Source organism: Parasteatoda tepidariorum, chromosome 3 (assembly GCF_043381705.1).
Source record: "Parasteatoda tepidariorum isolate YZ-2023 chromosome 3, CAS_Ptep_4.0, whole genome shotgun sequence".
NCBI classification, from domain to species: Eukaryota; Metazoa; Arthropoda; class Arachnida; order Araneae; family Theridiidae; genus Parasteatoda; species Parasteatoda tepidariorum.
In genome coordinates, this window is record NC_092206.1 from 64,960,618 (window position 1) to 64,984,562 (window position 23,945).

The 23,945-nt window shown below is 29.2% G+C and overlaps 1 protein-coding gene across 1 annotated transcript; it reads left to right on the forward strand.

Moving 5' to 3' along the window:
- Positions 1–1,856: 1,856 nt before the first annotated feature.
- On the forward strand, positions 1,857–9,709 carry LOC107445680 (uncharacterized). The gene is made up of 2 exons (XM_016060140.4): positions 1,857–3,503; positions 9,068–9,709. The coding sequence occupies exons 1-2, from the start codon at positions 2,421–2,423 to the stop codon at positions 9,266–9,268; spliced, it is 1,284 nt and encodes a 427-aa protein (XP_015915626.2). The 5' UTR covers positions 1,857–2,420; the 3' UTR covers positions 9,269–9,709.
- The last annotated feature ends 14,236 nt before the right edge of the window (positions 9,710–23,945 follow it).

Sequence of the window (23,945 nt, forward strand, 5' to 3'; positions counted from 1 at the left end):
ATTTTACCTATATTTAGGAACAATTAACATAAGCTTTCACAAGTTATTCAAATGTAAGAATGCCCTTCCTAGCTATTATATAGGATTTTCCTAGATATAGTAATATCTTATATTAAATATATTTTTAAAAGGGTAGGATATCTCATAGTGTAACTGATGATAAGGATAATTAAATACCATAGTTGATTTTTTAAGCACTATTGCTAAACAGCATGCAACAAACAGGCTCTTGAATGATTTTATGTGCAGTTTTCTCTCCCTTCTTTTAGACTAAATAGAGAAAATTAATAAATGTTTCAATATACTATGACAATTCTAATTCGAGTAAGAAATCCTTATTAATAAAATTTGATTAATTTAATGAATCATTCTTTNTTTTTTTTTGAAAAAAAAAGGAAATTTAATGATTTATGTAAAACAAATAAACTTAAATTTTTGCCATCATTAGTAAAATCTATATGATTGAAAAAAAATATGTGCAAGCTTTTTAAATATTAGTAGTCTAATATTTTATAAAAATTTATTAGGATTTTTATTTTAGGAAAAACACCTCTACATTTTCAGGATAAAATTGAAGAGTTATGTTAGCTTTCATATCAGTTTTTTAATTCATAAAAAAATTCAACTCGACAAATTAAAACTTTACAAAACAAATTTTTTACATCATTGCAGTCCTCAAATACTCTATTCCTCCACTCAAAATAAGTATTCCACCAGCACTTAATACAGAAGAAGAATTCTGGTAAATAAAATACGTCTCAATTAATTACGAAACACATTGTTTGCAAGTGCTAAGTGGTTTTATATTGGTCGAATTACTTGTGTAACAAAAAAATCTTTAGTTTGTTATGTTTTTTTCATGTTTTTATCAATTACTTTTTTGAAAATTAATGGAAAAATACTGTTTCTCCTTCATCAGAGATAAAATTTACATTTGCAAAACACACATTGCAATATTCACAAATATAATCTGTGACAAGAATGAATTGAAAATATATTAGGAAAATTTTAGCATTATAATTGCCTTTTGACACGTTCATCTGAATTATTATTTTTTTAAATGTAAATCTGTAGGAAGAACAAAATACATACAAAAGTGAGCGTGAACATATTTATTTATGAATGCAAATTAGAATTAAAAATCTCAGTTCCCTTTGGTAACACAATATCATAAAATAGTTAAGTATTTTTATTTTCAGAAGAATCACATAAAAGCATTATGCAATGTTATTTTTAATTCACAATAGCACACAGAGAAAATAGCTCGGAATAAAATGTAATGTTTAAGAATTTTCGAATGTTCGTTATTTTTATAACATCTAATTTTAATCAAAGGATGTAGGCGTATAGAACTACGACAAAAAAATCGATTAAGAATAATAACAATAAAAAATAATAAGATTTTGCTCCGAATATAAACCAGAAAATACATAAGCTTTATAAATAAAAGTTCGAACAAATAATGCGAAAGAAACTAGTATTCCAGAGCTAAATTCCCTTCATAAATAGTGTGTTGGTATTTTAAATACTGAATTATTGTTTCAAAAATTAACGTAACAAAAATATGGTATAAGTTATACGAAACATTTTATTAACCATGTGCTAGCTTTTCCTGTCATTTTCAATGTTTATTTACATTTTGAAGGTGTGAGTACGTGACTATCATAATGGAAATATGATGTAATTCCTAACAGAAATCATTTTTTATTTGGAGTATTCAACAGGTAAATATTACAGTTAAAATTCAAATTTTACGTTTCTAAGTTTTAATATTATTTTTAATGTAACTTTATTTCTTGAAAAGTACTTTATTTTCATAATATTTTGCACATTAGGTTCGCACTTTAAAATACGAGGTTTCCAGAATTATGATAAATCGCTCGTTTGGCTGCTGGAGAACTTTTTGGAATAATTTAAATAGAAAGAAAATGAATGAAGTTACATTTTTTTCACTTTGATGTGGCTTTATTGGTACTAAATGTATGCTAAGTTCATTTTAGTATTCATAAAATGTAAAAATGAGATTTTATTTTTAAAATAACTTTCTGGTGGCGACAATTAATGACGTTATATTGCGCCAACTGCCCACATCCTGTTATCCTCTCCGCCATTTTAGTATATTATCTTTCATTTTATTCAAGTGATTTTGAAAGTAAGTTTATAATATGATCATGAGTCAATTATCGTTCTTTATCTTGAAAGATAGTGATTTACATGCTACATGTGCTGAAGAAAATTTGTTTTATGCTTATGATTCTCTTAAACATATGAAGTTTAAAGTTATTGGACCTTTTATCAACGTTCCCAAGTATCTCCCTGAAAATCATATGGAGCCAAAATGGAACTGCACTAGAGAGTAATGAATTAATTACAGTTATTTATTTCACTGTAAATATTGTTATAAGTATATATTTTTAAACATGGATACTTTATTCGATAAGATTTTTTCTCCTACGAAGTATAGTGAGGCATCTTTAATTAAGAAATTAGCAGGTCCTCATACCTTCTTGAAGAATTCCAGCAGTTTGTTTCAAAACATGCCTGCCGAATATCAGCAACAACTTATTGAAGATAGTTTATTTTCTAGTGATTTCTATGATTCTGCATCTTCGAGTGCTTTTAAAACAAATCTTCATAGTCTATTCAGAACTTTCAACCATAGTATGCTACCTCATATTCCTAAAACAGCTCAGTGTTCCAATTTGATTCAAGAATATCATAGACTGTTTAACAGTTCCATAGATCTAGATACTGTAGCAGGTACTATCCCTGGTTTAAATATTTTCTTAGATACTTTGCCTAAAAAGACTATGGGAAAACAAAATAATTCTTCAAAAGAGCTGGAGAAAAATTCTTCAGCTCCTGAAAGTACATTTAGTGACCATTTGGTTGTATCTATAGCTGATGCGTCGTCACCAAATAATAAGGCACACTTTAACGTTACTATTTCTAAAACAGTGCTTAAGCCCTTAAACACTTGCAACTTAGATCAACAAATGGCTAACCGCAAAACTAAAGAATTGCAAAAGAGATCTAAAAAGAGAAGACGACGTCAGAAAAAGTCAAATTCATCTAAAGCTGATCAAAACCGTAAAACCCAAGTAAACTGTGATGTTAGCAAGAAGTCAGCAAGCTCTGCAACTGAGGAAAAGAATTGTGATATTGTATGTGATGTAACTGTATCGCATAATTCGAAAAGTGTTCAAATTGTGTTGCCGAATCTGTCATCTTTTGTTGTCACTATAGAAAGTGGTGATGAGGATTCAGACTGGGACACCAATAGCGAAGGTGACTCGCTTGCAGATGACTCTGAGTTTCAAGTATCTGGTCTATTTGTGGCTAACTTTTCTGCTACTAATGCTTGCTCTTTGCTTACTTATGAGCCTGTCAACAAAGTTCAAGAACAAGAGCTCAGTCTAATGCAGTCGAAATTAAGAGAAGTGAATAGGATTTGGAATAAGCAGACTGGTTGTTTAAAAGACAAACAGAAATCTTCAGCTTTGGTAAGATATCTGTTTTATGCCTAATTTTTCGAGATATAGTTTGGGAGATATTTGTAGGAGATTTCCGTATCGTGATCTGTAGCAGAATAATTGCCAAGTCTTGGTAACTTCTGAACAGCGCCCCTTCGAGAATCTTAAAAGAAAATCACTGAAAGGGGCCAACTCAAATGGTATAACTCGTAGCCATCTTTCGGGCTAACATTTGCTTTAACACCTTGGTGATTGTAGTTGGAGTGACAGATCACTTTACAGAAACAGCTCCAATGTTTGCATTTATTTAATGTATAAAATATAATTTAGTTAACTCTGCATTAATCTTTTGTTAAATTAGTTGTCTTTGCTTCATATAATGATATTTCTCCATTGATACTAGGGATGTAACGAATATTCGGCCGAATAATGAGGTTATTCGGCTGAATATGAATATTAAATATTTGGCGGAATAAATTCATAATAATAAAGAAAGATATTTTTTTTAAATGTGCTCTTAAATATATTTAATCATGAATATTGCAGAATATTCATTTCACTGCATTAATTATTAGAAAATCTAACATTTACTCAATTTAAGTTGTATAATACATAAGTGTATTTAATAATGTTACATAAATAAAAACGTTTTCTTGTTGCAAATTTATCATCATATGTATTTAAACAAGCATTGGAATCTTTTACATTAAAATACAAATATATATAGTTTGTTAAATAGAAGTGTGAATACTATCTGAATCGGCAATTAAAATTTATTTGTGATTCCCTTAATAATATCTATTTATCAATAGTATGCACTAGAAATATATGATTATATAATTATTTATTATAAATGTAAAACATTAGGTATTTAAAATATTACAAAAAATAAATCAAGTTGTCAAATTTTTTTAAATATACAAAGATTAAAAAAGCAATTTTGTTAATATTTATTTCATTTTTAATTTAACATTTGAAAATTACTTTAACTTCAAAATTACATTCAAAAGAGAAATTTTTAAAAACTAAGTATTCGGCCCCATCACTATTCGTTACATCACTAATTGATACCATTTATCCGGACTGAAATTTTCCGATAGAACTTTAAATTAATAGTGGTGTAGAACAACTGAAATTCTATGCATATAATTAATCAGTTGTTCCAGTAAGGGGATAATATGCTGTTTTGTGTTATGGTCTGTGCTTTTATAACTAATATATTTCATCATGGGTCTGTCTAGGTTTTTTTTTTAGAGGTACCTATTTTGTGAAAATTAAAAATTATATTAAAATATCAACACAAAAATTTTGGATTTATAGTTTCTTACGAGATACAGAAATAAAATTTTAAGAAACATTGTTTTGTGAAATTTCCTAAAGTTGAATTTGTGGAGGTTCCGCTAAACAGTAGTAAATTTGGCCTGGACAGACCCCTGTTATAATTGTGAACATTATTTAATTTTTAATATAAATAGAAACTTGTAAACGAACCAGTTAAAATGTGCACGGACTTATATTTTAGATACTGATCCTTCAGTTCTGTGCTTAAATATTTTAAATTTATACTCCTGTTAAAGATGCTACATTATGCTAAATATTTAGTGGCTTGTTTAAGCTGAAAAAAAGTTATAAAGTGTTCCCATAAAAAGTGCTCACTTTTGTAATTAAAATTTTTTTCTTCAGATACAAAGACTTAGCAACAGTTAAGTTACGAGTATACTCAGGGTTGGCAAGATTTTGCCGCAGGTGGGAAAAACCATGGTAAATACTGGTAAAAACCGTCCTGGCAAAAACAGGTTTTTGCCAAGCAAATTGGCAAAAACCTATATTTTCCAAGATGAGAGGACAAAAACACATTTTTGATACAAAATTATTCCTTAAAATAAAATTGAAATATATACTATGAATATAAATAATTACAAAAAGATTAACAAAATTATTATCCCATAATTAAATGATAATGTAATAATATATCATTTTAGTAATTTAAAACATTATTGATTGGAACATTTGTGATTATTCTCTTTTTTTCCAGAGAAATGAACTATTTTTNTCAATTAACTGAAATCCTCCTTTTATTTCAAGAAATAGATTTTTTTCATTTCAGTTCCGTCCCACACGTGACACTTTCTTAAATAACGGTAAATAATCTATTTCCGTACTTTTTAAAAACATAATAATCTTAAAAAATATGTATGTATGTACAAGTCATAAAAATTGCATCAAATTTTTAAAAAATAATTAAAAAGATTTATTATATTAGAATTTATCTGCAAAATGATTGTGTAAATGTCCCACACGTGACCATGGAATGACCCTACTAAAGTCTTCCTTCATTAATTAGTTAATCACAAAATTTAATTTTAGGAATATCTCAAGGCCATTTAAAATCAAGCTATGACACATATCTAAGATAAATAAATTCAATTTTCTATCATCAAGATGGAAACATCTAAGATATCAAGATAGAAACGTCAAACATCTAAGATAAATTCCATTTTTAGTTCATAAATGAATAATTCATTGCAATATAGATGTTACTGTTATTAGAAACTTGTTAAAAAGTATTTCAAAGTTATAAAATACTTAGAATATAATATAAAGATAAAATTAGCCAAAAAACAAGGAAGAGAAAGCTTTTGGATTAAGTGCTTGAGATTCTTGTGTCTGGTACTAGTACCTTGCAGAGCAAAGAGCTCTAATTGCTTATGAAATTTCTCAAAAAATGAACGGCCCTCTTCCAAAGTTTTGTCTTGTGTATAATTTATTTTGTCCCACTTATTCTATTTATAGTATATGCGATTTATAGCCAACAGATTTTGTTCTTATTGTATTTTATTGAAATATTGATGTTTGTTAGTTGAGGATAATTTTTTATTTCACACAACAAATATGCACATCAGGCATAAGTACCCCATGACAGAATTGCTGTGACATTGTTGCAGAATACTGCGGTGTTCATGTCGAATATAGCAGGAGTCTTCATTAGTTACTGACACGGATTACTTAATGTCTTAATTCCTGTGATGATGGCTTGAAATATGACAAAAACAATAATTAACTTTCATTAAAATGCAAGAATATCATCCATAATGTTAGAATACAATTTTTTTTTATCTGTTGAACAAAAATTATTTCAGTTAGAATTAAAAGATATTTTTGTACAGTTTTATTTTATACAGGGAGCCTTTTTTTTGTAAACGCAAAGTGCTTCTGTTGTTATAAATTAATAGCACATCGTTGATGATCCTTTTATTCTGAGCATAGAATTGCTCAGAATGATTGTTTAAAAATACGGACACAACTCAAACTGCATGTTTACGAAACGAAATGGCTACAGCTCAAAATATGTATTTTAAGAAGATAACTTTGTTGCCACCTCATTTGAGCAAGATTAGTTTTAAAGGCACAGATTTTTTTAAAATATTTTTTTATTTAAATTGTGTGAACAGGAAAGTCATTAGAACACACAAACAAATCAAAAGCCTCTATGTAGAGGCTTTTAAATAGAATGAATCTTAACTGCCATATTTGTGATAGAATCGTGGTAATACAAAATTATTCACAATCTTGAATCACAGTGTGTGATTTAAATCATACGAATTTAAATCGCGTTTATATAGGTTGGAGAAAGTAGAAAAACTCATTCCCAGTATGGTACCATCATGCCTAAAAGTCAAATGAAATGATGTAATCACAGAAAAGGTGCAAGAAAAAACTTTCTGTGTACGTCGTTCACAAGTTCAAGTATATTACAGAGATGCCAGCTGCTCCGGACACGCCAAAATAATTAACAAAAACGGTAAATAACTACAAAGTAAATTTTGCAATTATTTGACTATTTTTGCTTGCTTTTTAACAAGTAAAGCATGACATCAGTGTTAAAAGTGGTGAATAAAAATCTACTAAATTGAATTTAAGCAACAAAGAATCACAATTGATAAACTACCACTTTAAAATATGTATTTTCTGTCCGGAGCAAGTTGGCATCTCTGATATTGTACATATCTGCCATCCATTTACGATTAGAAAATATCATGTTTAACAGGCTGTGAAAAAAATAAATTACTGATAAGAATTCTATCATCAAACAACATAAAATTCTGATGGAATGGTAAGTGACGAAAAAATCATAACATTGTATTAGAAATATCAAATCTAAAAAAATAAGGTGTATAAATGACTGTTAAAAGTCTGCATGTTAATCCTTCTACTAAGTTTTTTTTTTCCAAAATATTTGCCATCCATAGTCAAGGGGTCTCTAGGTTTTTCTGAGAGGTGCCTATTTTGTGAAAATTTAGACATAATTTGTGAAAAATTCAAAATTACATTTAAAAATCAACATAAAAATATGGATTTATCGTTTCTTAAGGGATACAAAAATAACATTTTAAGAAAAAGTATTTTGTGAAACTACCGTTTTTCCTAAAGTTGAATTTGTGAAGGTACCGCTAAACGGTAGTAAATTCGGCCAGGACAGACCCCTGTTAGTGATAATGCAATTTGGAATTAATGTGAAACCGGGAAGTGTCGTGTATGTTTTTAAAATTACAGTCATGAATGTTTGGAATGGCTCTTGCACCTGGTAATGGCATAAATTTGCCCTGTGTGTTGCAAAACATTAGATTCTCAGCTGTGCCTATATTACAAGGAAGATTCAGTCTAGGTACTTGTACCAAAATATTTGCCAAATTGTAGGTACTCTTGAGAAGTGTTGGTGGAGAAAACTTTTAACATGGTTCTTGAAACTTTGGCGCTAGGAAAGTAAGGGGGGGAATCCATGGTTTAAGTATGTTACACTTGTAGCAGTCATAATTTTATGCTCTTTATATCATCTTGCTGTAATGAATCATCTGAGCTTTAGCATGGACAAATAACTAATATATTTAAAAATTTATTGAACCTTTTTAAAAATTGCCAATTTGAAATTTTTCCAACTGGGTGAAAATTTTTATGTGCCCAGAGAATTCTGCATTGGAGTAAGTTTTTAAATATTGAAAAATTAAACCATAAGTGCCTTTTCATTTTCCTAAAACAATGAATTTTGACATTTTGCACCATTTTCAGAATAAACATAGAGAGTGCTTATATAAACTTGACCTAAGAGTCAGGATAATGGCATGTAATTCTTTAAAAAAAGCAACATTTCATGCTGCTACAGAATCTTGAATGGAGAGGGGGGATCGTACAGCCCTTTCATTTTTCAACCTTTAAGTGACTGCTTATTGGTTGTATTTGTTGTAATTTAGGATATACTTTTTTTTCTGTACTAGAAGAAACTCCATGACTTCTATTGAGGATTTAGAAACACTTTCTTGATAATTTGATTTCAATAAGCTCTAATTTATAGGATAAGTATTAGTTTCTCCATGTGTATATGTCATTATGGCAAAGGATCCCAATAATTGTTCCATTTATTAATCTCTCAAAAGCATGCTTCAATAATATGGAATATTTAATTTCTGTATTTGTTAAATAAAATATATTTTTGTTAAATTTTTTGTGAAAATTTACGAATATTAGTTTTAAATTGTTTATTAGCTGTTTTTTGTCTTCATCGAAGGGTTAAAACTGTAATTTTATTGTTATTACAGGTTTCTTTTGCTCCTGAGGAAGAACTTGAAGAGATCTGTCCTATTGAAATGTTTGATAGAAAAGGCGAATGGGAAGTTTTTGCCACAGAAAGACTTCGTTTTAAAAAGCGCATTAATGAGATGGAAGAGATTTTAACTCCTTGTTTTTTGCCAGATCATAGAGCAAAAATTTATTCCACTTTATATGAAAGTGTTTTATGACAAACACTGGCTAGTTAGGAATTTTATTGAGATTTTATATTTATTGCTGTATATATTGTAAAGAAACTTATGATTATTTCTGTATTTTGAGAGTTTAATATTTCCATTTTATTATTTTCATAAAAAAATGTCAAAATATGTAATTACAATTGATTTTTGCCTCTCCACTCCCTTGATAATTAAATTTCATATGTCGTTTTATCCATTTTCCTACACTACTTACTTTATTTAAAAGCCTTCTGTGGTAAATAGTAAATCACAATATTTTATTAGCTGAATTTGCATTTCATAGTTTATTCTTTATTATGCAGTGAATTTTAAGTTAACTTGCACAATCTTTGTGATATCAAACTATTATTGAACTTGGTTTATAAAATTGTAACTGTGAGATAGTATTGAAATTTTATGAGATTCTGGTCATAATAAAAATTATTTATTAAATATTATGTATTGTTTTAAACTTGAAATAATTTTTTATATACAGTCTAATTATCAGAGCATTTGAAGAAATGAGCATACCAAATCAAAATTTGAGTGCCAGCGTATAGTTGAAAAAATTTGGACTGAGGTGTTTGGTTTGAGGTGCTTAGAAAATTCCGATCAAAAGGTTGGGTTCAAGGAACAATTGAAAGTTTTACGCTTAAAATGAAATTCGCACAGCACATAAATATGGCTGTAAATTTTATCAAACGGTCTTAAAATATAGGATATTGTGTGTAACCCTGACCTTGGCAAAGAGGAGTAGATCTATATTTTTAAATAACATAGCTAATTTTTGCTTTTGAACTATATTAATTTTGAGTAGATACTGCTTGTGAATTTTATTTAGTGGCAATTAAAATTTCACAAAAATAAAGTTTGGAGAGGGTAAGGTTTTCCGTTGCAATCGTAAGTCAGAAGTAAAGATGAAGGGGGGGGGAAGTGATGCTATATAAATTAAGACCTTCAATCCATATTTGCTTTTCAGTTTAAAATTTAATTAGACATGCTTCTTACTAAGCGACTGTAGAAAAATGTACAGTCCGCAAAAAAAAAAAGATATCACCCTGAATAACTTTCGTTCTAATGATCCGATTTTCACGAACTAAGTGTCAATCTTAATGGTTCCTGGGGGTGACCTCAAATATGCTAATTAATTAGTGCTAACTATTAATTAAGTTACGAAATCAGACACAAAAACGTACTTTCTCTGAATAAACATNTAACTCACAATAGTCTCCCAGTTTCTAAAAATGACTCAAATATTATAGTTTGTAAAATTTTTAATCTGTTATTTTTTCACACAGAATTTAGAAAAAAAATTCACCAAATAAAAATTCATGAGCCAAATTGTTTGCATTTATTCAACTAATATTGAAACCATTTGGAGCATGCTACACTGATTCAGGTTAATAGAAAACACATTTATTACTTTTTAAAAAACTGTGAAATAGAATGAAAAAGATATTGTTAAATGAGAGATAAATAATTTACAGGTAAACGTGAAGACATTTAGAATCGTAAAGTTAAAAATTCGAATTCTTGGTTGACATTTGGTGAGCCTCAATTAATTCAGACCCAATACTTATATCTATATTCAGGAAGTAGAGCCCCCACTATTGAGATACTTCTGCCAGCAATAAAAGTCGTTGTAATTAAGTGCTTTTTCCTGGTATTTTTTGTTTTAAATATAGACAATTTATCCATTGAGGAAAATTTATTGTTCTCTTTTACTGAACTAGGTGTCAGTTATAAGTTGCAGAAAAGAAAAGAGATTATTGCTAGATATAAATCTTATTATTTATAGAGAAATTTTTGAAAGTTAAAAAAAACGATAAAAACCGTTTCCTATTTCAATTGTTTATAGATCACGTCAACGAGTACAATAACTTCTAATTTATTTCTTATTGAGTCACACAATCTGTATGCTTTTTCAAAATCAGCTGATTATTTTTTCCGATCCAGGTAATCGTCTATTTCGTTACGAATAGCACATTAACGAAATGTTCTTACAAACGACGATAATTGTATATTTTGAAAACACTTCTTTTGATTTTGTGAAAGATATTTTCATTTAAGGGAAAGAAAAACAATTATGCCTCCTAGTTCTGAAAGAAGATGCAGCTTAGCATTAAATAAAGTTATTTTAATTCATTTCATAAAATTTTAGGTAGAATATTCTTTAAAAAACTTTGGTGTTCAAAACTGTTGACGTTGTTAATTCTTCAAAGAAGTTTTTCTTCCCGCGAAATAACTGTTTTGCTCATTTTTGTGCTGAATTTATTTTGAAGTGAATGGAATTTTATGACTTAGTAAGCAGTGCTCATACCCCAGCCCTCCCGTATGAAGCTTACGTAATATTTGAGCAGCCCCATGGACAATCCAAACTATGCAACGCCAACAACCCGAAGTGTTGTTTTTAGATTCTAGTATAAAAGAATTTAAAATATAAATTAAGGATATTTAAAGCATGAAATAGGATACTAATAAATGAAAGATAAATTCTCAAAAGCTGGAGTTCTTAGGTGAAATCAAAGCGAAACTATTTCTAATCGCGATCAGTTGCAGAAGTGCGCAATCAGTTGCAGCGGTTGACAAGGGCTCAGCCTTTTAATATTAAAGTATGACCGATTGTGGCTCAAGGCATGGAGCTTTCTCCTCAGTGTGATGTTTTCGAATCTCAGCGATGGCTGAGATTCTCCACCCCCGGCTCGCACAGACCGCAGTGTTGACGGATTATGGGTTAGAGTCCCCTTGCCGTCAGACTAGGTTTTCCTCTCCATGAAACACAAATGCCGGTTAGTTCTATAAATGTCCTCCTCGGAGGCAAAATTTCTCCCATACTTGATCCTGGCGTTCTTTTGCCTTGTGGATTGGGTTCAAAGTTAAAAGGCTACGAAGGTAGGTAGTCGTAAACTCAAAATTAGATCGGTTGTTCAACTACGATTATAAAGTAAAAAATGGAATATTAAGCATAAACGTAATGAGACGATTAAAGTGAAATAAACGAGCGAAGCTATCTGAAATGTTAATAAAAAGAACCGCTTCAGCAATACCAAATGATGGCAAGCCACTGGCCTACAATATGAAAAATAAAATGTATCATTAACGTTGACAACTATGATGAAATTGGTTTTCCATTTTAGTTAGTTAAATTTTCAAAAAGCGAGTAAGTCTGATTGTAATGTGTTGAATATTAACAATATATCTTATAGTAGAAAACCTGTGGGAAAATGTCAAGATACCTAGCTATAAAACTATTGAGTATAGATAAAATCTTATAAATCATCCATTTGGAACATAAAACATTGGAATATCATAAATCGTCCATTTAGAACATAAAACATTGGAATATCTAACTATATTAAAATGTGCGCAATTTCACTTAGATTAGGTAAATAAATAAAATGCCAATGTGAAATATGATATTTACTTAGCTGCATCAATTTATTCCAGACAGCTGATTGAACTGTTAACTACAGATATATTTTTGCGTCAACCAGCACCTTTGAAAGTTCTATCGAATAATTTTTTATATGAACACCTGCCTCTAAATGTTTTTTTTAGTAACTCGCGTTTCGACATTTTTGTTGAAACACGTGGGGCTATGCAGATTAACATCTTGCAAATTCGAATTACATAATATAGATTTTGGAAAATTATAAACAACCATTTACTTTAACACGTAAAGTATGTACGTCAAAAAAAAAAAAAATTTGTTTCCCTTATCTTAAAAATTACCTCATTACGATTTATACATAATTTTAAACAAATTATGCTAACCAATAATTATAAATACCAACAGTCATAATATTTTTTAAAACAAAACTTATGATTGAATATCGAGATCAATGAATTAAGAACTGGAAACGACTACACGGTGCTCAACACAAGAGTTACCATGCATAAGAAAATCAACTGCATTGCAAGAGAGTCTGGCTCAAAAATTAAAATAAAAAACGAGAAGACCGTAGTGCCAAGTATTGAAAAAAAAAAATTATGCAGCGCCTAAATGATTTTAACCATCCTAACTGATTTCTATTCTAACAGATTGATACGAAGGATTTTTTTTTTTTTCAATTATGAAAACACCTATTAGAAAAGTTTACTGTGGAGTTATATTTTTCAGTAAACAGCAATAGTTATTTTGCGCAAAATCAAACAATTTCGAAGTAAACAGTTAAAAAGGTTTCCGATAAAACAAATAAATAAATGATTATCTTTAAAATAAAACATACACATTTGTTTTTTTAAAAAAAATCCTATTTATTTAGACTACTAACTTCTGTGAAGGGTCCTGTTGATCTTCGATTTTGATGATCTATAAATGCTTTTAAAAATATAATTAAATACGCAAAAAAATTTTTTAAAAAAAACATGAATTTCAATCTGAATCGCTATTTCTTTCCTAAATTTATATAGAATGCACAGCAGTTTTATTAAATAAGGAATGTTAGGAGAAATTGATGTATTTTTCATTAGGCTTTAAACAACAACAACTTTACTAAAATAGTCCAATATAAAAAATTAAAAAAAAGTATAAAATATAAACTACCCAAAATGAAAACAATAAATAAATAACTCGCAATTTAAACCTAAATCAGAATCCTTCAAATATCACAAAAGCATGTTTTTGATACTTATGGACTCCTTCCTGTAAAATATAGCGAATCACAGACCCCATGCTTATATAAAAAAAAGTCGCAACCCTGATTTTAGCTTTATATTTTACTTATACTGCAAGTACGATAATTTTAAGGTAACGTGCATATTCCTCTTCACTTTGGATTGGTGTATAGGGCGTCTATCAAATATCTCCATCTTACTCTATTTGTGACCAGATATTTTGCTTCTATCCGAGTTTTTCCTATTGTTTACAGTTCATTTATAATCACCCTTCGCCAATTATTTTTAGGCCATCCTCTTTTTCTATTGCCTTGGGGGGCTCCTTGGCTTACTTTTAATTTAAGTTTCAGAAGAACATGATCGGATCATTTCCATTTACGTTTTTAAATTTAAAATAAAAATGATACTTTGTGTAAAACAAAATGTTAGTTTTAAATCATTTTATAAAAATTTTGAGTAGAATATTACTTGTGTTTTCCTGCTGTGCCTAAAACTCTTTAACTNCCTAAATTTATATAGAATGCACATCAGTTTTATTAAATTAAGAAAATTAGGAGAAATCGATGTAATTTTCATTAAGCTTCAAACTAAGCATTAAATGCGAAAATAACAACAACAAAAAAGTTTTTTTTTTTGATACCTTAATTGTATTTTTTTTTTTTCATTAACGCGAAGGGGTTAAATCTTAGAAAAAATGTTTGCTAAAATAATCCAATATAAAAGTTAAAAAAAAGTATAAAACATAAACTACCCAAAATGAAAGCAATAAATAAATAACTCGCAATTTGAACCTAATTCTGGGCCATTCAAATATCACATAAGCATATTTTTGATACTTATGGACTCCTTCCTATTGTCAGACCCCATGCTTACATGCGTCGCTACCCTGATTTTAGCTTTATATTTTACTTATACTGAAGTATGATAATTTTAAGATTACATACATATTCCTCTTCACTTCGGATTGGTGTATAGAGCGTCCATCAAATCTCTCCATCTTACTCTATTTGTGACAAGATATTTTGCTTCTTTCCGTGCTTTTCCTATTATTTTTAGTTCATTTATAATCGCCCTTCGCCAATTATTTTTAGGTCATCCTCTTTTTCTATTGTCTTGGGGGGGCTCCTTGGCTTACTTTTAATTTAAGTTTCAGAAGAACATGATCGGATCATTTCCATTTACGTTTTTAAATTAAAATTAAAAACGATACTTTGTGTAAAACAAAATGTTAGTTTTAAATCATTTTATAAACATTTTGAGTAGAATATTACTTGTGTTTTCCTGCTGTGCTTAAAACTCTTTAACTTCTCTTTGAAGAATTTTTTATTCCCAAATTAATTCAACTTTTATTTTTATTTACAAATTAAAAAATTTTCTCCTCGTAATTTTTTTTTTAGTCTTTATTTGTTTATTTTGCTTTGCTTTTTAAGAAAATTTTCGAAATGACTGGATTTTAATATCTTACGTAAACAATTTATTTTTTAACAAATGTTGAACAGTCGACCCAATTCTGAGTTTACTACTCTCATTGTTCAACTCAATAGCCTTGTAATTTTGAACCTAACCCAGAAGACAAGGGAACTCCTGGATAAAGCATTCAGAAATACTTGAATTCGTGGGGCTTTTTTTGATTTAACTAATCCGCATTTGAGTTACATGGAGAGGAAAACCTTCCACGGTTAGCCCGACGGCAGGGGGGTTCTAGCACATGATTAATGAGGGTATTTTACGCCAGCTCTCTGGTCGGTGCGATCCGGGAGTAGAATTCATATCAACCAGCCATCGCTGGGATTTCAATCTGGGTCCCCACTTTGAGGGGCGAACGCTCTACAGTCTGAGCCACCGAGGCTCTTTTCGTAAGCATTTGCTCCTACATCTCCTTCTCCATTTTCAGAGAAAATAAGCAAATCTCAAATCCTCCCTCCCATTAGATGCTTGTGCCAAAAAAAAAAAAAAAAAAAANAAAAAAAAAAATAATAATAATAAAATGATAGAAGAGAAGGAGGAGGAAGACCTATATCTCTGGGGAGGGGAAAAAGCTTCACCTCACAAATTCGAATACAATTGTCGTCAATATCAGTATCGAAGTTCATGCAAACTAGCGTCGATAAGATAACCTTGAAATGATAAACATTTTCAACTGTTTCTTTCTCATGAGAATTAAATCTCTTGTGTTTTTATGGTTGATAAGTCATCCGTCATAAACTAAACTAATGTCAGAATGGAAAATGTGTTAATGAGAATTATTTCAAGCATTTTCTTCAAGGAAATAACATACATCAGGGGTGGCGAACCTTTATGGACCAACGTGCCACTTTTTCTAAAACATTTTTTAATGAGGTCGTAGACGTGCCGACAAAAAGCTTTAACTTCGTGATTATTGCGTAAATAATAGTACTAAATATTATCAACTCAAAACTCTTTATTTACAATGAAAAAAAAAACATTTTACAATGTCTTAATTCAACTTTAAGTAACATCAGTGTGACTTCTGTTGTTGCAGATTCGATGACAAATAACTTATATTAGGTTGTAAGATGTTAGTTTCAGCAGGATCATTAATTTTTTTTCTTTTTTTGCTCCTTATTTATAGTTAGCTTGTTTCGTATGGTTATTAATTGTTTTTCTAACTAACTTATATTAGGTTGTAAGATGTTAGTTTAAGCAGGACCATTAATTTTTTTCTTTTTTTGCTCCTTATTTATTGTTAGCTTGTTTTGTATGGTTATTAGTTGTTTTTTTAAATAACTTATTTTAGGTTGTAAGATGTTAGTTTAAGCAGGACTATTATTAATTTTTTTTTTGCTCGTTATTTATTGTTAGCTTGTTTTTTGTGGTTATTAATTGCTTTCATTTATTGCTTTTATTTATTTGTTTTTTGTGAATTTTAATTTAATTTTTAATATGCTTCATAGTGAAATTTGTGATCGGTGGCGTGCCCAAAATATTGTGTAGCGTGCCATTTATGGCACGCGTGCCATTGGTTCGCCATCCCAGACATACATATTCGTTACTGCTATCACTACACCAGGCGTTTTTAAACTTCTTAAGGATTTTTTCCTCTCCTCTTCCTGATCATTCCAAATTAGATTGAATTAGTTTCCTATCATAGGTGTGTATTGGCTCTGTTAACAATAAAAAGTAGTTAACCTTTATCATCAAACAACTAAACAGAATATTCCGCTATGAACACCCTTCAGATATGCTTTTAAAATCCTTCGGAAGGAAATCAAAGAAGCAAATCAATTAAGGGTCGCAAATTAATATTTAAGCAAAGATAAAACACAAGCGAAATCTAAGGAAACAATACAGATGAAAAATATCAAAACTAGTCTGATTACCGAAGTGAACAAAGCAGAGGATTAAAAACAGCAATTATTCAAAACATTTCTAAGGCAATCAAACAGGTTCAGATTTTTTCAGTGCCGCAACCTTCGGTAGTGATTCTTTAGATTACAATAGAGTTTTTCTTTCTGTCGTCGTTTTAATCATAATTTGAGAAATGTATTATAAATTACCCTTAATAAGACCTCTTTTTTGCTTCATTACGAGGCTTCATAAACGAGGATTCTAAACGATGAAGTTAGAGCAATCATTATGAACAACATGAATTTTTTTTCTTCTTTTTTTTTAAATTTTACTGCCACTTTAAATTTTCAGAATAAACAATAAGTTATTTTCATTGTTAAATTTTTGTTTTAATATAAATGTGATATAGCAAAGGTAAATGATTTTTTTTTTCGTTTGAAATAATTAGCTAAAAATACTTCTTCTATTCTTCTGTATTATTATATTATGAATGATCCATCTAGCCAGTTGTGTTAACGCAAAACTTAAAAATATGAACAACAAAAGGCTTTGCTTAGTTAAATGCAAAAAGGTTTTTTTGCATTTAATTTTCTCACACCTTATTTGGAAATGCAATGATTTTCTCTAAAATGTAATGGACGATCAATGTAGATTTCAAAAAAGTTTTTAAAATATCAATAAGTCTTTGATCGAAGATTAGAAAATAAAGTATAATTTATTGTTATCATCACAAAAGATAAGATATTTTTTTAATTATTCAAAAAGCTTCGGACAACTTCAAATGAATAAGTTACAATTTTTGATGGGAAAAAAAATATTTTTGTTTATATTTCTACCTCAAAAATAAATAAATAAATCATGAAAAATAATTAACTGGAATGCTTATCTAATTATAGCTTTTAGATGATAGTGAAATAAATGTGTTTTAAAGTGAAAAAATGCATTAAAATGTTGAATAAAATAAAATAAAAGTTTTCAGAACTAAGTTTAATTTCATTTTTGTTAGACCTAAAACGAAAAACATTGGGTCATCACTTTTGAAAGTCGTGTAGAGGGTGACTTACGGTGGTGAACAAATTTATTACGAAAGCGTTTATCATTTTAGATTTGACAAAAATGAGACCATTTTTTTTCCTTTTAAGACCGCCAGAGAAGCGTAGTTTTTAAAACTTATTTTACGTAACTATTTTCTTCATTTCGATAGTTTTCTGCCTGTTAATGTATAACAGAAAAACAGAAGTCGCCATTTTGATTGACGATAAATCCTGCTCGTAACAGTTAGAAAATGACTAACACTTTTAATAACATTCAGCACAAAGCTCTAATAAAGATTTAAGAGCTCTATCAGGTTAGAAAGGGATCGAAATTTTAATTGAAAAGTTCCAATCTCAAAGAAACGAAGGCTATTTTTACGAAAACAGAACTAATAACAAGGGCTTTTTATAGTCCTTTTGCCTCGAATCTGTAAGCCATGCACGATTATCTAATTATCCTGGCATAACTGTAATAAAAACATCAGTGGTAAATATTTTACTATTGTTATGAAAGTGTCTTATAATTATATCGTGTAATTTTTCTTTCACGTAATTTTTTAAAAACTCTTGTCATGACTGTAGGTGATTTTTCATATTGTAATTAATTTTCGCAGTTAAGATGTAACCAGTTCCAAAAAAAAGTCAATAATGAAAAAGTTAATAAATTATTAATTTTTGATAACCATTTTTTTCTACCAATTGTTCACTAAAATGTATTCAACTTCAAATATCTTCATCAATGTACCTTTTTTTTTTTTCAAAAGAGAATACTGGAATCACTTTGTTTTTTATTTTTGTTGTGGTTTTACACACTCACGCAATTCTTTTACATATTGTGGTTTTATATTCTCACGTAATACTAACGTGGATTTACATACTCGCTTTACTCATTTATTGAAAATAGTAGGATAAGTGAAACATTGAAATCCTGTAATTTCATTAATGTAAATTCGAAAATGTATTAAAATCTGGTTTAATTGTTGGAGCGTAATAATATCGTTATTTTTGAAACAGGAATTTCTTGTTACAAAACGTGATTCACAATAATGAGATAAAGTTATCTTAAAATCAAATTTTTATCAAATGAAAGCGACTGTAGAAACTAGTTAAAGCAATAAAAGACGTGAGATAATTTTAACAAAAGGATATGTATGATTGTCTAAACCTAAAATATCTCAAAAATTGTTATTGCTATAGGGAATTTTTACACGAAACTTTTTTCTAAGTTATTTAGATGGAAATTAGGTAGACATTAAAAAAAAAAGCATTTGATAATGCAACGTAATAATGCTATTTATTATTTTTTTTTAATCAGTTGGGGTTTTGTACAACTTATCAACGATTGTGTAAAAAGACCAAAGAAGATGGGTGCGTAAGAATTCGTGCGAAAGTTTAGAGAAGTGTATTCAAACACTTATATTTGTAACTTAAGCATTATTTATTAAACTTTTTTATTGAATTACTTCAATAGTTTATTTACTATGATGAATACGTATTATAACATTAGAAATATTGTCATTCTTAGTTTTTCTTTTTAGAAAGAAAAAATTAATCAATACTACTTGTTGCCCCGCAATCACCTCTCTAAATGAATATTTTTTTGAATCCTCATAAAAAATGATGTAAAAAAGTTTTGATATTCGAAGTCATAAATTAATATTTAAACGAAGTAAAAAACAAGAGCACTTTCGAAATCAAATGAAGCACTACTGAAGAAAGCGTGACTGAAAACATAAAAACCAGTTTGATTGCAGAAGAAAACAGAAATGTTGAAAGACGATTATTAGGTATGTCTCCATGTCTTATAAGACAATCAAACTTTGATGTTTTTCAAACCGTCTTCATTCAATACACAAACCTTCAACGTTTTTCTTTCATCATAGCATCCCATAGCAAAATCTTTATCAAGACATTTGCTAGCTTATTTTTCATTTATTCGGAATATATATTATCGAATCTATAGGATTGTGATATTTCTGTAGCTTTCGAAAGTAGCAGTTATGGTCTAATTAGGGGGATATAATAATTAAGCTTAAAATGCATAATAACTAAGAATTTCAGCTGAAATAATTATTATAAAATATTAGAATGATCTTCCGTCTTTAAATAGAAAAATCCTTTTTTTTTTTTCAAAAAAAAGAAGACTTTTTTTAAAAAAGCACTACACTCTCTTCGTATCAAAACTAGAATTTATTTTCAGGGGCTATAAGATATAGAATCATTCTGTTACTCGGGTGTTTTGTCCATTTTGGAATTGCGCCATTTTTAGAATTTGTTAAAAGAGCTACATTTTTACATTCACTGTAAGCATTCTTTTTTAAAAACACAACTAAGTTATAAAAACTCTTTCTGAGTGGCAAATTATTTTATAAAAATAGCGCAAGTACAGCTTACAGCCATAGGAAGCTTTCATAAGCATGAAGGTATTTATCGCATTTTTCTCTGAATAACATGATTGTTAAATTTTTCTATATTTGAAATTTACTGGAGAACATCTCTAATGAATATTAAACAGCAGATGTTTCGACCTATAACAATTATATGTATATTTAAAAAGTAGATTTGGTAAACAATGTTTGCTGAGACGCAAAGAATTATTATATATTCAGACACTATATTTTTGTATGAGTTAACTCAGCTTGAATCTTAGTATTCTTAAAGACATTTAATTTCAAGTAATTCTTCAATATTGGAATTTATTGCAAACGATAAAACGATTTTGATAGGTCGAAAGTAATTGAAGGAAGATTAATATCATTCCAGATGATAGATGGCTTGTAGATGTTCCGAGCTATTTAAACCATAAAATCAGGTAGTGAGTTCAAGGTAAATGCAACGTAAAAATTGTACAGGAATAATGTGACGTCACGCACAGTAACAAGATAAAGAAGTAAAACATCCTGACGTTTACTCCCGTCAGGTTTCTATTTTTAAATATTCGTCTGTTCTTAAAATTACGCATGATTCAAAGAAAGATAACAAGATAACACTTTTTTTAGACTTGGCGGTCTTCAACCTAACAAAATTATTTTGGAATTTGTTATATTTTTTAGTTAAAATGTGCCTGAAATAGTATAATAATTTATGCTACTGAGAATTTCACATGTTAATTCTCTATTTAAGCAGAAACTGTCCTAAAATAAACAAAAAGAGAAAGAGGGAGGAAATAACCCAGACTTAAGATTTCGAAAAGTGCACGAATTTTTTTAGTTTAATACATTAGTTCGTGAAATTCACACAAATATTCATTCATGCATATCACCATTAATTCATACAACTTATTCCTTCAATTTAATACAATACTAGCTGAATACCCGTACTTCGCACGGGGTGAATAAAAAGCAAAGGATAATGCTAAAAATTATTAGTCCTACCAGGGGCGGATCTACTTAAGGGCTTTTTGGGCTGCAGCCCAGGGCCCCGTGGATACAAAGGGCCCCAGTCCCCACTGGAAACAATAGGCCATATGTTTAAAATAGCCATATGTTAATGTAGGACTAGGCTTTTTAATCAACTTATTTATATTAGCTATAGATATTTTTGAAAAATTTAGTCTCTTTATATAGTAATGCAGAATTTGTTTATTAACGTTCATTATTAAGCATTTTATTTTCGACTCTAGGATTTCACATCTTTCTTTAGAACTAATTGTAATGTATTTGTCTGATAAAGACTTGAGCTTTTTTATATATAAACAATATTATTTATATATTTGCATTATTTATAATTTTATATTTATATGTATGCAAAAAATTAAACATTGTAAACCCTATCCCGTTTTATCCAACCCAGGTATGCTAAAACGGGATATGTAAGAGTTTGGAAATTAATTTTTTTTTCTATTTCACAGTCATTAAAATTAGTTTAAAATATGTTTTTTGTGTGCTTCAGTAAATGTTGTAGCTACAAAAAAATAATGTATGGTTTTTCTGAACAGATATTCCGTAGTAAATAAAAACAATAATGGTATCCCGTTTTATCCAACTCTCCCCTACTAGTGTGGGAATAGACTACAATGACATAAACAAGAGACGCATTACTCCAAAATTTTCAGATAAGTCTGCAGATAAATTCTCAGTATACGGCGCAGAAAAATTTAAAAGAGACACGCTAAAGGTTGCGTTGGATAAGCTGATTATGGATTTAAATAAAAGGAGCCAAGTCTATGAGATGTATAGCAAGAAATTCAAATTTTTAATGGATTTCCAAGACAAAAATATGGAAAACATAGATGTGGAAAGTGTACGTAATATTGTCGATTATTATACAGATGACGTAGACGAGCATTTAGTGAATGAGTGCATTCAGTTAAAATCTTATTTACTTCAATCTAAGCCAGAGTCTTACAACTCTTGCAATGAAATTTTTATGCTAATTTATGAAAAGAAATTTGTTGATGTTTTCCCAAATTACTACTTTGCTACACTATCTTAAAGATTTTTTTAACTTTGCCAATCACTAGCTGTGAAGCTGAGCGCTCTTTCTCCAGGATGTCATATATAGAAAACAAATATAGGACAACAATGTCGAACCATCGACTAAATCATTTATCAGTTCTTTCCATAAATTGTGATTTAACGAAGGACTTACAATGTGATGAGCAAACAAAGGAATTTGCAGCACCAAAATGCAGAAAGGTTGCTTTATAATTTATATAACATAACTACACATAACCTGTCAATTTCTTTTGCTATAATGTTGTACAGTTGCTGTTTGTATAGACAAATAAAAATAAAAAAATAAATAAAATTATTTTATTGTCCTATTTTTTTCTATATATTTATCTACATCACTATAGAAAACAGTTTTTTGACAAAATGGCTATTTAGGGCCCCAGGGTAGTTTCAGCCCAGGGCCCCACAAATTCACGATCCGCCCATGAGTCCTACCTTCTAATAAATTGGTAATAAAATAATTCGGATACAACTTCTTTTTTCGTTCTGAAAATATCACTTACTTGGCTCTTCCACTAAATTTTTCAATTAATATGGCTAAAATAATAAAGATTTTTTTTATTTATTTAATATTATATGTTGAAATCTTCGGTGGCTTTGAGTTATTGAAGTAAGCAAAGCTCGTTGTTTGTAATTCATACCATTGGAAAAAAGATTAAATGTATGTATTTAGCATCACTTGGCATGATGCTATTGCTCGTGACCAATTCATAGTATCGACATTAAAACTGCTTAGTATTGGTGCAGTTTTAATTATCACCAAATATATCAATATATTTTTATATAAGTATTTATGGTACTTGTAACATAACCCTTCAACATTTGAGTTTATTCATATGTCAGTGACAGAAAACTAAAGCCCAATTAAAAAAAAATTATTAGAATTTTGGAAAATGACCATTTCTCTATCTGTCTTTTAATTTACTGTTTAAATATTGATAACGTAGTGCTGGAAAAAAGTTCTTTAAATTCTAATTCATTAAAATATTAAAATACACTATCTTAGAAACACTGTAAAAAATATTTTCTGAAACTACGGCAAACCCGTTGTAGAATTCTTATTAAAAAAAATCAATTCTCCCATTACCATAGTACCAGTAGTACACATTACCGTCAGTGATGCATATGAATTAAGCATCATCTGTGAATGGCTATTTTTTACGGATTTCCTAAACGAATTTCCCATTAATCTTTCTTTCATGAGCTTGGCTTTTTTAGCACATAGCCAGGGCCGGATTAAGACCTCATGAGGCCCTAAGCACTGAAAATATTTTG